Consider the following 16,116-nt stretch of genomic DNA (forward strand, 5'->3'; position numbering starts at 1 on the left):
TGCAGAGAAGCAGAGGTCAAGCATCAGTTTCTTGCTTTGGGCATCTGTGCAAAGCCACCTTGGCAGATGGATAGTCTTTCACCAACTACGGTAAACTGCTGCCATGTGCTTACTTGTCGTAAAGGGTCATTTTAGCATCCTGCAGCCTGCAGGGAAACGTCCTTTCGGGAACCAGTAGCAGTTCCTGAGCGTGTAGGAGAAGCTTCCAAATCTTTCTCACCTAAAGCAAGCCCGCGAGATGTTGCTTTGCATGGAAGGGGCACGGAATGGTTTCTCTGCTCCCCTTCCCTACATCAGCTCTTTCCAGAGCTGCAGATGCTTCATCCTCCTTGGCAAACTCACCTGTGGATACCATCAGGCTCACATCGTGTCCACCTCCAGCTGTACCCCTTGCTGGGGCTGCATGGGTCAGACCTCAGGTCGGTTCCCAGCCGTGGTGGGGATCGGGGTGCTTGTTTCCTCGGTGGGATGATGCTTCCCCAAAGGGAAGGCACCGTTATGGCCCAGCATGGAGGAAGCAGAGCTGCCTGATGAGGCAGCTTGTGGCAGCTCGTCTTCACTGCCAACTTGTCCTCACTGTGAGCGGAAGAAGGAGATGCGAGAAGGCGAAACCACCCATAGCCCAATAGTTATAGGTTTCTCCAGCTCTGCACCTGCTGTTCATCCCCAGAGGGGTGGCTCAGAGGGCCCAGAGCGGGCTGGAGCCCCCGGTTCGGTTCAGTTCGGGAGTCTTTGCTTGCCGGGAGGATGAGACAGATGCTGTCTGGCCATCCCACTCGGTGCAAGGCTGGAGAAGAGGGACTGCAACACGTGGGATTTTGGGGCGTGTGACCTTCCCAGGTACTACTCGACCTCGGTCCAGTGTGGCAGCTTTAGGGGCTGAATCACGACTTCTGTGTCTCGGCACAAACAGGGTAGAGATCACATTGGTGACAAATATATTTGTTAGGAATGAAACGGGCAGAACAAAAAGCGTCTTTGGGGGTTTTCTTTTTTTTCCAGCCTGTCCTTCACAACGAGGACCACCAGCTCAACGCGGAAAGTGTTCCTTTGCTGCGAAAGCGCCTCCCAGGCCTGGCGTAAATCAGGAGCGCTCGTGCAGAAAAAACTCCCGATGGCAAACGGGATTAGCCGCTTGCTTTTTTCCCTGCCGTATTTCATTCATTCGCGCGGGGAGGCTGACATTTCAATGGGCGCAGCTTCGTTTCGAATGCGAGCCGCGTTTCTCGGCCCGCGGTGCCTTCAAGACATAGCGGCGGCGCGGGGGCAGGAGCCGCCGCCGCTGCCGCCCACCCGCACCTGCCCCCTCCTCGGCTTTCGTTCCCCTTATATCTCCCTTTGCAAACTTGGCCGGTCCCCGTAGACTCCTTGGCACCTCCGCCTTATAAAGAGGACACATTGCATGTGTGAAGCTTAAAATAAGAATGCAGCCTGTTGGCAAAGCCCAGCTGGTCCCCGGCGTTGCCTGCCCGTCTGCGCGCCTGGGCACCTCCGATTGCACGGGGGAGCGTCGCACAGCCCGTTCCGACGGGGGGCTGGCAGGAAATGGGGAAAATAAGCCTTGGAAAGCTGCGTGCGCTCCGGGGAGCCGTGGGGAGGGCTGAGCACGCTGCACTGAGCCTCGTGCGCGTGCCGCGGGAGGGCAAGGAGCGGCGTCTCCGGGGGGTGAACCCATCCACTGCCGGCGCTGCCACGGACAGAGCCCTGGCTTTTCCCGGCTGCAGAGAAGGGCTGGAAAACTGACCGTCAAAGCCTCCACACCCAAGTACAAATTTAAAGCAATCCCTATGTGATTGCATGGGAGGTAGCCGTCAAAACAGCCCGGTTCGGAGCCGATCTCGTGCTTTCGGGGAACTCGGCCCCGGGGTTGCACCTCTGCCGGAGCGTGCGGTTCGCCGGGCAGAGGGAAGCAATGACGGGCAGGAGGAATGGTGAGATGGAAGCAGGCAGTCCAGGTGCGCGGGAACGAAGGGACGGCGCCTCCCCATCTGTCATCTCAGCGTCTCTCAACGTGCCGAAGGTACCTGGAGGGTTTCCCACACACGCTTCCAAAGTCGAAGGGCACTTTGCAGCACCAGGAGCTAGACTCATATAATTAGGGTGGGCTTCCCTTCCCTCTTCTCGGGGGGCAGCAGGCTGACTTTTCCCGCTGTCCCACATGCTTGTCTTACACACCTTTTTGAGATGTTCAGCTAGTGCCGCTGGGCACAAACCCACATTAACCAGGGGTTTGGAGAGGTGGGGGTATGTTTAATGGGGACTTTGCAAAATGCAAGTCTAGAGGCTGCTGTGATTTCCATGTTCTTGCAAGCCTTGCACCGCAAAATAGGTCACAGCTAACCTGAGCACCCATAAAAGTAACACTTATAGGAAAGAGAGCAGGAAATTCGTATACATTTGTATTCCTCGGCTTTACCGAGACTTTCCTTAGAAAGATCAGCTATGCTAATCATATCTCACCTTCATAATAACATTTCTCATGCCAAAGTGTTCTTTGAGTAATTGCGCCTGTAGCTGCAAAGAGCTATCTCTGGGGTGGAACAGAGCCACTGTGGTTTTTTTTTATTCCTGGTAATATTTTAGTTCAAAAGCGGAGAAGGAACGAACTGGCATTGTGAGGAGATTTTAAGTAAATCAAACAATCAATATGAGTCGCAGCGACTCTAACAAGCAGCCAGATGCCCAGTAACGCCAGCTGTTTCTCTCAGCTGAAGGAAATGATGGCGAAAGCAGGTGGCTGCTGGAGACGATCCCTCTCATTGACAAAGACTATAAAGTCCTGTATGCAGCAGGAATCAGCCAGAGATGGTATCTTTGCTTGCAGTCAGCATTTTGCTGTGAAGCTGAGGTCCTTTTACCCTCGCCCTCTGCTCCAGCTTTTTCTGTCCCTCCTTGTCTGGTGTTTTCTCTTTTTGTCTTCCCTGCTTACTTTGGTTTTTTGTTTGCATGTAGGCATGCCAACCTTTGCATTTATTTACACCTTGGCTACTGTTGCTCTGTTCCCCCTGCCTTTCATGTGTGCCTCCTTGCCCCCTCTGCACCAGGCATGCTGCAGTGCCTTGGGGATGCTCTGCCTCTCTCTGTGTCCCTCTGCTGGCTTTCACCCCCTGGTGCTCTCTGCACCCTGAGGCCCTTGGTGGCCCCTGTCTCCCTGCCAGGCACTCTCATCTAGAGAGCTGGCATCTAGATCTAGATCTTGGGATCTAGAGGTTGGCTTCTGGCTTTTGAAGACACCAGCCTAATGTCCTCCATGTGTTACCTTGTCTAAGGGATATTTGTGGTCTGGGAGGGTTTTGTGCAGGTCCCTCTTTGAGGGAGGGTGGCAAAGAAGGTGGCAATGGTTTGGATGCAGACATGCTCCAGCCACTGCCTTTTGTTGATTCCCTATATCCATGTGTCCTCCAGACTGCGAGGTCTGGTTGGGGGAGGTGCTGTCTCTTTGCTGTGTGTGTTTGTACAGAGCCTGTGTCCTCCTTCATAAAACATGTACCTGTGGGAGAAAAAGGGCTTTAAGTGATGGTGATGCATAGCTGTTATCCAGCTAAGACAAAGGCTAACACCCTCACATATGTTTGTGACTCCAGCATTAACCCAGAAAGGTGCTTGGAAGGAAGGGTGACAGTAAAAACTGAATAACAAGGAAGACAACTCTGTCACCTAGGTACCAAGTTGTATTGGAGGAAGCGTGGGCAAATAGCTGTCTGATGAAGCAACCTGACAGCCCTGAAAGTGTCCCTCTCCTCTTGGTGACTAACCATCTATTTGCAGAGTGTCTGTGCTCTGCCCATTACCCTACTTAAACTCTTTGAAGGAATACCCCTGCAATAGTTTGGTATATGCCTCTCTAATTTAATAGAGATGATATTGTGCTCTGGTCAAAATGAGGTTTTCTGCTGGTGCACAACTTGGCTGTAAACTCTACTGATCCTTGGGACATCTTGTCTTATTAGGATGTGGCCACATCTGAATTCTCTTTCTTTTTTTCTTCCAAAAGAGAGAAGAAGAAAGAGGCAATAAGGAGACAGTGTGATTTACTCCAGACTGCCCATGCTCTGTGTTTTCCATGCAGACCATACATCTATTCAGAGGGTCATTAAAGCAAGTTTTTACACCAGAACAACTGCTAAATGGTATTTGCTGTTCTTGCTGTCCAGATTATGCTGCTTCATCCTCTCAGTCATCTCAGAGCACCCACTGAGACAGAGCTCCAACACCTCTAGCAACTGCTAGATTAACAGCAACACTTTCATATTTGCAAATCCATTATTCTGTTCCCATTCAGGTGTTGTAAAACTTGACTGAATCAATAATTAACTGCTAGTGCCTCTGAAGCTCCCAAGGACCTCAGAGGCATTGCAGACTCGAGTCTTCAGACACCCACATCAGGTGGGTAGTTGCTGTTGATCCCAAATTTAGAGCCAGAGAGAGAGGGTCAGAGAGATGAGAGCTGATGAGGAACCTGGGTAACGTATTTTCAGATATGTGAAGTAGCAGTAGCTGCTGTTGGCTCCAGTCTGCATGTCTCTGATAATCAGCTACCGCAGAGGAGGTGCCAGAAAAAGTGAGGAATTTAAAATGCATGGGTGTTCCTGGTCCTAGGCAGTTTACTCGGCATCTCCCAGCAAATCTTTGGAGGAGTCAGGAGTTTTTTTGACCTTAATTTCCCCTTCCTGCCAAAATCCTTTTGTGAGGAAGAAACGCTATTTCCTTGGTAAGAACAGGCAAAACCTATATTTCCTTCTTGTAGGTGGTTTCTGTCTGACAACTGTAGGATCTTTGGGTTGTTGTAGAATCAGTCAGCGTCTTTTATTACAACAGGTCTTATTTCTCTTGTCAGCTGATGGGTGGTAGCTGCCTGTGTGATGGTGGCTGCAGGTCAGGTGAGGGCCTGTACCCAGATCTTCTTCATGTAGCACACTTTGGAGACCTCTGATAAATGTTTGGGAAGAGCTTGGTGTGGAAGGCATGGCAGATTTGGAGAGCTGTGAGGATGATGAAATAAGGTCCACCTCAAAGGCAACTGATTGGATTTGCTGCTCTTGCCAAAGTGGTCAAAACACTCTGAAAAGAGGCCAGTGTATGCTCATATAGGTGTTGATACAGCTTAGAGGAAACAGAGTGGTGAAAATCTGTGGGAGTGAAATGCCTCGTGGCTGGGTGAAGCACAGACCTTTGCAAGGCTGCGTACAGAATGTCATCTGTAATTTAAAAGGCTTATCTGTTTTAAATGTCAATAGCTCCTTTGTTGGAGTAATAATAATTGTTATGATTTGCATGTCTCAGTCACACACCCCAAAGCACTTTGCAAAGGAAGATGAGTAAATTGTTCCCATTTGCCAGCTGGGAAATCAGGGTACAGAGGTGATATGAACCCACGCAAAGCTGAAAATAAATCTCTGCTTCCCAGAGCTGTCCTCAGTCTCCCATATTAGTATTGCCTAGTCCTGCTCCCTCTGCTTGGAAGCTGTTAGCTCCCCTGGTCATTTAACCAAAAAAGTTTTGCTATCATCATCTTACTCTGCTTTTTTTTGTTTTGTCCCTGTGCTGAACTAGCATGGAAAGGGATGGTGTGGTGGAGTCGAGAGCCTGGGATTTCAATATGACTCATCATGGGCACTCTTAGCCCCTGCCAGACTAAGGATAGAAAATCCATCTGCTGTTGCAAGAGTTACAGCTGGGTCTGCAAATAAACTGTTCCAGTCTCAGCTTCTCTCTCTTGCTAACTCAAAGCGTGGAGCTGAGGGGGTACGCTCTTCCCTGGCAGGTTACGGCCACCTCCCACAGGGAGGTGATCACGAGGGGGAACATGGTATGCGATCATCAGGCTGTCTGATCACTACAGGGAATGTGGTGGTCCTCGCACAGAGTACAAGTTGGAGTGTCAACAGATTCAGGCAGAGAGCCTGGTTGTCCTTGGAGCAGAAGGTTCCCTCTTGGAGCCAGAGGCCCATGGAAGGACAGCTGGTTCCACCTGATGAACCCTCCTGCTCTTAAGCAAAATGATGTCATGACCCTTACCATGTCTGGATTTCACAATCTGTGAGGGCAGACAGTGAAGGGTGGGGAGGCTGTCAGCACAGTCCTTGCCCATCCAAGTAAGTGGCACCTCCCTCTTCCTCCTCTCCTTCTGGCAGGTATGTGAAAGTTTTGAGGGATGTTTCAAAGAAACAAGAAACCTAAGGCTTTATTACTCCTTAGCCACATCCAGAGTTATTCAGAAGATTAGTACAGTAGAAGAGCTGTTATATTTGTGTCCATGTGGAATATGGCATTTCTGTGGAAGCTGTCAGCTTGGGTGGTAGCTCTGCTTTGAAGATGCTCAGTGAGACCCAGGCAGGCAAACAGTCCTGACAGGATTGCTACATGTGGTCCCCTCCAAAGTCTCTTTTGTGATATCTCCAACCTTGGAGATATTCAAAACCCAACTGGACATGGTCCTGGGCAACCTGCTTGAGTATGAGTTTGGACCAGATGATCTCCAGAGGTGCCTGCCAACCTCAGCTGCTCTGTGATTTGATCCAGAAACCTGAGAGGTCCACTGTTGCTGTTGCCCATCTTCATGTTGATTTGTGGCCACAGTTACATAGGCAGCAATTCCTTTTGACCTGAGAATGAGAAAACCCTGTGAATGAGGCAAGATTTGAAAGCTCATCCCTGTCATGGCAAGGGTACTTCCACTGTGAAGGCATCGTTTGCCTTGACTCCTGTTAGGAGGGTAGACCTTGCCCCAAAAGATGCCATGAGCTTCCAGCCTGCCGTGTTACCGGGATCTGTCACTAAGCTCTGCAGGTCATGGTAACTCCCCAAAGCCAGCAGGATTCAACCACCTTGATCCACCTTGAGTCTATCCTTGGTCTGCAGAGATCAGTGGCATACTGGGCAGCAGCATGTAGCATGTTTTGACCCTCAGGGGGGCTGTGAGGAGCAGCAGGCCTGCCTTGAGGCTGGAGCTGATGTGGTCTGATGGCCACTTTATCATCCGCCTAACTAAGGCCCTGCCCAAGTATAAGCCATTGCTCAGGAGACACTTGACCAATCCCTTCTGCTGCCACAGGTTTCTCAAGCAGCTCCTGAATATCATCTGCAAGCTGGTGGTCATGAAACTAGTTGTCTAACTGGATTAGATTCACCATGAAGCAAGGCTTGGCTCCAGAAGTCAACCCAAGCTGGGACCTAAGTGCTAGTATTTAAAAAATAATCCAAGCCCTATAGTAAAGGCAGTGATATTAAGTACACAGTGTCATTTATCGTAGTCATTTCTGGGAGGATTTTGTGAGGGAGCAGATGGAGGGTGTTTTCATGAGCAGAAGCTCTGGAAGGCCTGTCTGTAAGTGTAATTGGGAGGAAAGAAGAGCAACATAGGTCTATGTTGTCCCAGCTGGTACCAGGCAGCTCTCTTAAGCTGTTTTATATATTGCAGGCCCTTTCCAAAGAGCCATTTAAGGCTCCAACCTTTTGTAGCACTTGCCAGTAAGATCAAGGAATTAGCACAGCCTCTCTCAGCTTTTTATGTAGTGCCTATCTCTGTGATATCTAAGCATTATATATATATTTTTTGCACAGTATTTCTGACTCAGTAATTCCTGCCTCCTTGACAATGACTGAGTAAACAGCAGAGCTGCCAGAAGAGCCCTGTGTTTACAGAGCAACAAGCTCAAATGTGTAATTTTTTTCCTCCATCAGAAGGTGGTGATGCTTAAATTAGCCTCACTTTTAAGCCATTGTAAACTTTTGCCCTCTAACTTGCTGCTGACACTGTCAGCCGTGAGTTGGTGGGCCCAGATCTGGGGTAGAGTTATTTGGGAGTTGTCTTAAAAAGAGAGTGGCAAACTCCCAGGGGATGAATTTCAGCTGCAGCTGTCTGAGCTGGAGCAAGGACTTAGATCCTATGGTCAAAATGCAATATTCCTTCTCTTCTGGCTTGACTCTGCCCAAAAAAAATGGTAGAGGAAAAGAAGGATTTTTTTTCTTCTCCTGTGGAGTAGCCAGTCCTCTCAGCTCTTATAGTTTGATCCTGGTGTTTAAGAAACCTCATGCCTGGGCCAAGAAATGTTACATGAGTTGCATCTATACTGGGAGATGAGGAGTAGAGTTTGCAAGTAGAGTGCAAGACTGGAGAGCCTCAAAACACTGGCATTTTCTGTTCCCGTTGCTGGCAGAAGCTCAGCACTAGCCTGAGCTCAAAAAGACCTTGCTAAGCTTAGAAAGGGTCAAACTCGGCATGCCACATGGTGGGCTGAGCTGTGCCCAGACTTCATCCATACCATGGGAACAGGAGCATGGGCCATCCCTAACACAGACACAAGGTGCTCTCTTCCAGAGCATGAGCTGAGGTGACCTCTTAGCACAGGCTTTAGAGAGCAAGAGAGGTGTCTCTGCTTCTACCTTTCAGCCCCTTGAACACCCATACGCTGAAGCCCTGCATGATGAATGCCTGAAGAAGTGCTTGGCATCCTACCTTCTGGTTTATGCCCTGTCATGTCCTGTCTGAGACCTCTCTGAAGATCCCATCAGCATCCCCACCACTTGCTGCATGGTTTTCTAATGAACTCTTCTCCCAAACCAGGCAGTGAAGTGAGATCAACCTTCCTACCTGGTATAAATAAATTTTATTTTAAACTACAAGCACTGGAGGCAGGTCATCCAATAAACATGCTCAGATTATCTATGGGCTAGGGCACCCCTGAATTAGTAATAAAGTTTGTGTTTAAAAATACAGTCAAACTGATGAAAGATAATTTGCTTACTGCACTGACATCACAACCTAAGCATGGGGCAAGCCAATCCACAGGTTATTTTTATATAACTGCGTGAGGCATTTCCAGAGCAAATAAAGTTCATTGGGCAGGGCAGCGGCCATGACATCTTGTTTCTTTGTGTGCTTCAGCCTTTTGAAATCTTCTGTTCCACTTTGCGTTCATGGTCCAGAGATCTGCAGGTCATTCTTCCAGCGTGGCTCACAAGCTACAGGATCAACAGCCTACAGGATGTGATTCTATCGGATGTGGCTGTGCGGGGGAGTCAGGGCAGGGATTTTGTTCTCCAGTCTGTCACTGGCCCGCTCTTTGCTGTCAGATCTTCACCTCTCCTACCCCTTGGCTTTGTTTTGGTTGTGAACTCTTTGGGGAAACAATTGAATTGTTCTGCACCTTTTTTTTGTGCCCAGTCCTTTGGGTCGCCACTCTTGCTGGAAGTGTTCTTATAGTCCAAATAATAGTAATACAGTTGTTTAGGCTGCAACCCCCTGAGTCATTGTTTTTGAAACCCTAGCCCAGTGCTGTTCTCTCCTTGGTGGGATTCTCCAGCTAACTGTTGGTGTTTGCAGTTCATCCTTGTCACTCTTTTAATAGTCTATGGGGAGCTAGCGAGTACTGTCAGTAGAGTCAAGGGTACAATCCATCTCGACTCACACAGCCTACGTTTGGCCGGATGAATCACATCCTTAACTCCGTTGACCAAATCAACTAGATCACTGATTACAACGGCAGTCTTGTCAGACTGCTCAGACGGAAATGTCTGCAACGTGGGCACGCAAAGGGAGGTGAGACAGCCTCTTATCTGGGTGACGTTTGTGTCGGCTCACCCTTCTGTGTGCTGTCGTACTAGTGAATCCTACTGCCTTAAGGCCAAACTTAAGCACGAAGCTCCCCATGCTACTTCCCTCCTGCCTGCCATGAAACCATCCTCAGCGCTACCCTGTGTGGGGTGGAAGCAGAAGGTCTCTGGGATGCTTTGAAGAGAGACACCAGGCGCTGCAAGTTTGGCTTTCCCCAAGGTTCAGGTCTCTAGGGGTTGTTTCTTGACTGTAGGCAAGCATGGTCGAAAAACGTAATAGCTGTATGGTGCTTTTCCTACTCGGTCAAGGAAACTGGTATCACCTCCCTTTAACAGAGGGAGACATCAGGGCACCATGCACAAGGGTGCAGTGACTTTTATACAGACAGAGACAAGAGTAGAGCCCAGTTGTCTAACCAGATGTGGAGGCTGCCTGCTAATGGCTTTTACAGCAAGGCTTTTCCCCACTTTTACCCAGAGCAGCAGCATGAGAGTAGTACTAATGCAGCCTGAAATAGTCTTCCTGCACTGTAGCTGCTCCTTGAGATTGCCTTCATCCCAGATCTGCCAGCAGAATGCTTTCCAGTCTGCCCTGCCAAGATTTCCATCTCTGGCATTATTTATTATTTAGCGGTGGAAAGTGTTCTGGGACGCTGGGTGGATGCATGTTGCTGCATTGAATAAAGTTGTTCAGACATGACATGTCACTAAAATACTAAGCATGCTTTCTTCGGCAGTGGATGGAGTCAAGTAAATAATTTGCTACAAATAAATGCACTCAAGTAAATTAGCACTCATGGAATTTGGGACAGGTTTCTCCTCCCCGGTGGTGGGTGGCCATTGCTACCCAGAGATAATCCTCAGCAGGGCATTTGGCAAAAGCCCTGGGTCAACAGGTTCACTCCAGGGCCAGGGAAGGTCCCAGGACTCTGGGTTCTCAGAGCTGGGACATCTTGTCGCAGTCTATCTTCTGTGCTTTTTTTCACAAACAGAGCCAAGAAACCTTCTGTTGCTCTGCTGCTGATGAAAGGGTGCAATGCACTGACATCCAGGCCCTCTTTTAATGCAGCAGAAACTAGCTGTTAAAGGACTATACCGCTTTTACAACTGGAAGGTGACTTCAGCAAAACCTGGACTCTTGTATGGATTCATTGTGTTGCTGTGAAGAAATGAGAAGGGACAGAATTGGGCATGAGGGGTTATTACCAAAAAGAAACAAGAAAGTTTTCTTAGGCTAGGAATGCTAATGTTAAAGTTGCGTGGATGTTTTCAAAAAGCACAGTACGAAGGGGCACATTTCTGTCTGGACTGAAGCAGGAAAGGGCACCTTTTTTCCTTTCTGTAATTTCACAAATTGCACAAGTATGTGCTTGCATGCACGTGTGCATGAGCAGTTAGTGTAACAAATGCGTCTTAGCGTACCGTTAATCTAGCTTGGTTATTGATAGAGAAGGGGTGGGGTGTGCTGAAAGGACAGCAAAATGGGAAAAGTTGCAGGTGTCTGTCTTTAACCTTGCAAAAAAGAGACGGGAGGGCCATCTTTAAAGCCGGTTGGGATCCATCTACGGGAGCTGCCACCACTGTGGGAACATCCATGCAGACACACCCATGCGAGACTAGGGCAAGTTCGGCTTGGTTGCTGAAAAGTAAATGCAGACTCTTTCCTTCTGCTCCAAGGGTGCAAGTGAAATTTGGCCCAACCTGAGGCCACAAATGAAGCAAGATGGTTTTCACAGCAGTCTCCCGTTCTGGGTCAAAACAGGCTGGGATGCCAGCCTCGCCGGGGATGGGGCTGCCTTTCAGCCCAGGTCATCGGTCTGCTGCGCAGCTGCCATGGTGTGCCATCTTCTATTTACAAACACCAGAAGGTTGTCTCCATTTCCCAAACTCTCTCAGCACATCCTCGCTGGAGTTTTGCCCTTTTTCAGCACCGAAGTTAGGAGCAGAGTACTTTTTTAGGTCTCTGCTGGGTAGCATCACCCACACAGTGACGTATGGTGAAACCTGGACTTGAGGTGCTGCCTCACTTCCCATCTACGGCCCATCCCATCCCAGACCAGGCCTCCCCTTCCTTGTCCCACTTGCAGCAAGGGATGCTTGGACCACTCTGACATGTGAAGGTTGGGATGGGAGCCCATGTTATTTTGTGGTCTTCTACTGTAGTCACCACAGTGCAAAGAGCTGGAGAGAGCTTGGTTACAGACAGCAGCAGAAGTGGGCCTGAGGGTTGTCCCTGGACCTGCTCAGAGGTCACAATTGTACAAGCACTGGAAAAGGCAGTGGTTTGGACCATCTGGGGGATTGCAGCAACCTAGGATAAGTTCCTGCTTCGCTAAATGTTCAACATTAGTGCCAGGTCAGCCAGCTCCTGTGGAAGAGCTTGGGACACCTCTGATGCCAGAAGATCCAGTAGGTTGTGGAGCAGGTCCAGCAGGACAGGATCAAATGCCATCACTGCAGAGCAGCAGGGTCCTCCGGGAAAGGCTTTTCCTGCTGATGAACGAGGGCGAGAGATGTCAGACGGGCTTGATGCAGCCCGAGGAAGCCTTTGGCATCTTGCAGTGTTTTCAAGCCTTTTCTCCTGCTATGACGGGCAGGGAGGGAGGTCCAGGCTCAGTGTTGGTGAAGAACAGTGTCCAGGTCTCCCACCCTGTTGCCTTACAGCTGTTATCCCATCAAGGATAGCTCTCCTAAGACTCACATAATTTGGTCTCCCTGATCACAGTTAAAAATGGCGCATGCCTGATAACAAAGAAAAGCTTTTTTCCATTCCAAGCAGTTAGCCAATGGTTGCAGATACTTTGGTTCAGACCTGAACAGCAACAGGCAGATTGGATCTCAAAGCAGGGCAGGTATTTATTTCTCCGACACGCTTCAGAGGATTTTCTTTGCAAGACTGAAGCAGAGCAGTGTGTTGGAAGGAGAAAAGTAAAGGAAGAGTTTTCTGCATTTTTTTATTTTTTCCCCTGAGTTTCCCAGTAATTGACCATGAATTACTTATTGCAGATGGCAGCACTCTGCCAGCAGTAAATAAGGAAAGGTGTATTTTCTATTTGAAGTGTTTGAGCTGGCAACAAACCCATCTCTCCGGACATGATCAAAACATAAATCTCATATTTAAACGGCAAGGTATTCCAGCCTGGCTGGTTTCTGATAGCTTTTAGGGATGATAGAAGGACTGCCTACTTAAGGAAGTTTAAAAACACAGAACGTAGTTTGTGTGTCTACCTGCTGAATCTCTCCAAGCAAATCCACAGGGGATATGTATATATACACCGGGGGGGGGGGGGTTGTTTTGGGTTTTTTTTTTCTTCCCTGCTTGCACAAGGCTGTTTTTGGCTTCTCTGTGTAACGCACAGTGCCAGAGTTCATGTGGTTATCCTGAGCAGCGAAGAATTTCCCAGCATGCTCCGGCAATCCCGAAACATTAAACGGCTTTCAGGGTGGATTGATGTGGTCCCCTGCAGGAAACAGCAGTGCGTCAGCAAACGTTTCCAGGCAGGAAACTGGGGTTTGTAAGGGAGCCTTCAGCGCTGGAGGTGGAGAAGAGGATGGCACAGGGCATTGTGGGCCTGGAGCGAGGGACGTCGGGGCGCGAGGTTTGGCCACGGAGGGTGCAAGTGCGGTGTCCATGGAGCTGCGACATGGAGAGCGGGAAAATCCAAAGAGGTTGGGGCTCACCTGCTGGAAAGGGGAGGATGGCCTTCCCATGTCTAAGCACTTGGATATTTGGGGTTTTTTAGTTGCTCAATGGTCAGAAGGACATTTTTCTTCAAGCATTTTTTGTTTGTTTGGCTGGTTTGGTTTGGGTTTTTTGCATTAAAAGTTGAGTGAAAAGTGCAGAACAGGTAATTCAGTAACCCTGGGGTGATAATCTGAGCTGGCAACTCACTCTCTCCTCCATCACCACCCTGGGACTGGCTCAATAAGGAAAGGAAGAACTTTGCAACCTCCCCCAGAAAATGTGAAAAGACCCAGCAGTATTTGGCTGCAGGTTGGTCTCAGATTCGCCGACACAGTTGGGCAATTGCCTTACAGAAATGGGTGTAGGGAGGAATTAGTCATCGCTGTTTGGTTAATAAGTGGCTCAGTTATTTTACAAGTCTTTTTCCTGCATATGCAAATACTTTTTTTCCTTTTGTAGTGAAACATAAATAACTTCTTTCTTGGATCTTCCATGCATACAATTGTGTCACGAAAATTATCATTGAGCTTTGGCCTCGCCTTCTTTAGTAGCTGCTTTACCTACCTTTATTTCAAAAGAAGCATCTGCTGTGTGTTGTCCAGGGCATGAGCGCGATCCTTGGTGTGGTGGCTTTTATCTCCCTCTGACTCTGCAGAGTGCAGCTGCAGGTTGGGGCATTAGGAGCAGGAATGTCTTTGTCTCCGGCAGTAAGAATAAACTGAGATGAAAAAGATACAAGATAATTTATTTAGTTGGTGGATTTAACATGTTGCGCAACCCACACTGGGAACACACGCTGTTGAGCATGAACTTGTCTCGTTCTTTAATTTTCCCCTACATAATACCTACTAATTTTTAACAACAAGGAAAGGTCACTATGGAGACAGACAAGCAAGGTCATGTGAGGCGTCTTGCTAGAAGCTCCTATAGCGTCGCTGAGAGGTCAGGGAGGTGCTCTTAGCTCTGAGTGCAGCACATGCTCCCTTGTATCATCACAGTCAGTGGTGTTGCCCTCTAGAAGACTTCTTATCTGCTTTTCTATGTTTCCACTTGGTCTTTGCCATACAGACGTGTTTTTATATCCTGCTTTTGGGTGAACCCCTTTTTGTTTTCCCCTCTGATTGGAAGACTGGTGGGGAGGCAACCATCTCTGCACTTTTCATCCTGATGTTGCTCCATAGATCACATCATTCTCATAATCCTTGGTCATGGCAATCATGCAGCTCAGGAGCAAAGTGACCTTTTAATGCCAACTCTGTGCTCCCCTGACCCTCTTCTGGTTGGGCAGGGAGCCAGTCTCCTGCTATAATCTTATGAGACTCCCAGGGAGAGCAGCCAGGGGCACTGGGAATCTCCAGGCCTGACACATGGTCAGCGCTGCCTCTCCTGAAGATAAAGGAGTGAAGGGCACGGGCAGACTGAGCTGGTGTCCACCAAGCCCAGCTGTGCCACTTGCATTCATTGTGTTCCTCTTGCGTTTCAGCTGTTTGTTGTTGGTTTTATTCAGTTTTATTTTTGCATGTGGAAAAGAGCCCTCAAGCCTGTTCGAGGAGGTGGGGAGGAAGACGGGACACTGGGGAAGTCATCTCTATCTCGGGCTGTGACAGTTATTGCAGAGGTTGATGTTATTTCTGCAGTACCTGCTTTATGGTGGCTTTGCAGTTTTGAAATTCCAGCCACTCTGCTTGCGTTGAGTAATCTCCCCGCTTGTTACTGAAGAGTCAGTCTGTCTCTCTTCCTCCCCCCACCCTGAGTTTCAATTTCCTCTTAAGTCTCTCTCTAGACAGCCGTTGCTTCTCCTGTGGCAATGCGGTTTTGCTGATGCAGCCTGTTGTCTCTGTCCCTCTTGCAGAAGGATTTCACCATGAGGGAGGAGTTGCAGCAGCGGGACGTGGAACGCTGGCTGGGCTTCATCACCTTCCTCTGCGAAGTCTTCGGCACCATGAGGAGCAGCACTGGAGAGCCCTTTCGAGTCCTTGTCTGTCCCATTTATACCTGCCTCAGGGAGGTAATGCCTTCAAAGGTTTTCCTTATCCACCTGTTGGCCAAGCCGTTGAGTTATAGTAATGGTTTCTTGATATTTGCTTTGTGGATATGAAAGCTTCTCACCATAAGAGTACCTATGTCTGCACGGACAAGTTGGCTTTTCCTGCCTGTTGTGATTCTACTAGTTAAAAACACTTGTTCCAAGACCCCTGTGTTCAAGGTTGTGTTTGCAAATCCCAACATTGCAAAAAATCCCTACCGAGGGAGCATCATGATTCTTAAAAGCAGGTGAAGTGAACTTCTAAACTGTCCAAGACAACTGAACATCCGGAAGCAGAGGAAAGAGGTGCCCAGGAAGAAAAGGATGGATATCTTTTATGTTAGGCACTCTACTAACATGGTGCGGTTTGTCAGGAAAGAGGGTCCCTACCCTGAGGAATTTACAGTCTGAATAGACAAAACGGACTGAAATAAATGAAATGCATTGGCTCAGAGACGGAGAAGGGGAAAGGTCCCAGATGGCATTTCTCCCAGCCTAGTGCAGTAGAAACCCAGCCCTGGCAGTGGGGTGGGAGCATTTCAGTGACTGAACTCCTGCTGATGGTAAGCATGGTTCAGGCTGGTGGTAGAAACCTAGATGGGGACAAATATAAAATGAAACTCAAGTGTTAATGTTCAGAAGAACGAGAGAGAAATTTTCACCATGCAGTCTTAAAGATGATTTTGTCTTCTGCTGCTGACTGTAGAAGACTTTCTTAGAAAATCTGTCTTGTCGCCCAGGAATGGAGCTGTGAATCTCAAATTGTCAATAGTGCTTCTGTCGGGCCATAAATAGCCTGCAGCAAAATAAGTTCTGCTCTAGACCTTGGGCAGAGAAAGGAGAGGGAGAG

General features: G+C 48.6%; 1 protein-coding gene across 1 annotated transcript in view; it reads left to right on the forward strand.

The window, feature by feature from the left end:
* CTIF (cap binding complex dependent translation initiation factor) overlaps positions 1–16,116 on the forward strand; it is a 207,081-nt gene that overhangs the window by 166,948 nt on the left and 24,017 nt on the right. The window contains exon 10 of the mRNA XM_067316080.1: positions 15,093–15,248. Within this exon, the coding sequence (XP_067172181.1) occupies positions 15,093–15,248 (156 nt within the window). The remainder of the gene's footprint in view (positions 1–15,092; positions 15,249–16,116) is intronic.

This window comes from Apteryx mantelli, chromosome Z (assembly GCF_036417845.1).
Source record: "Apteryx mantelli isolate bAptMan1 chromosome Z, bAptMan1.hap1, whole genome shotgun sequence".
Lineage (NCBI taxonomy): Eukaryota > Metazoa > Chordata > Aves > Apterygiformes > Apterygidae > Apteryx > Apteryx mantelli.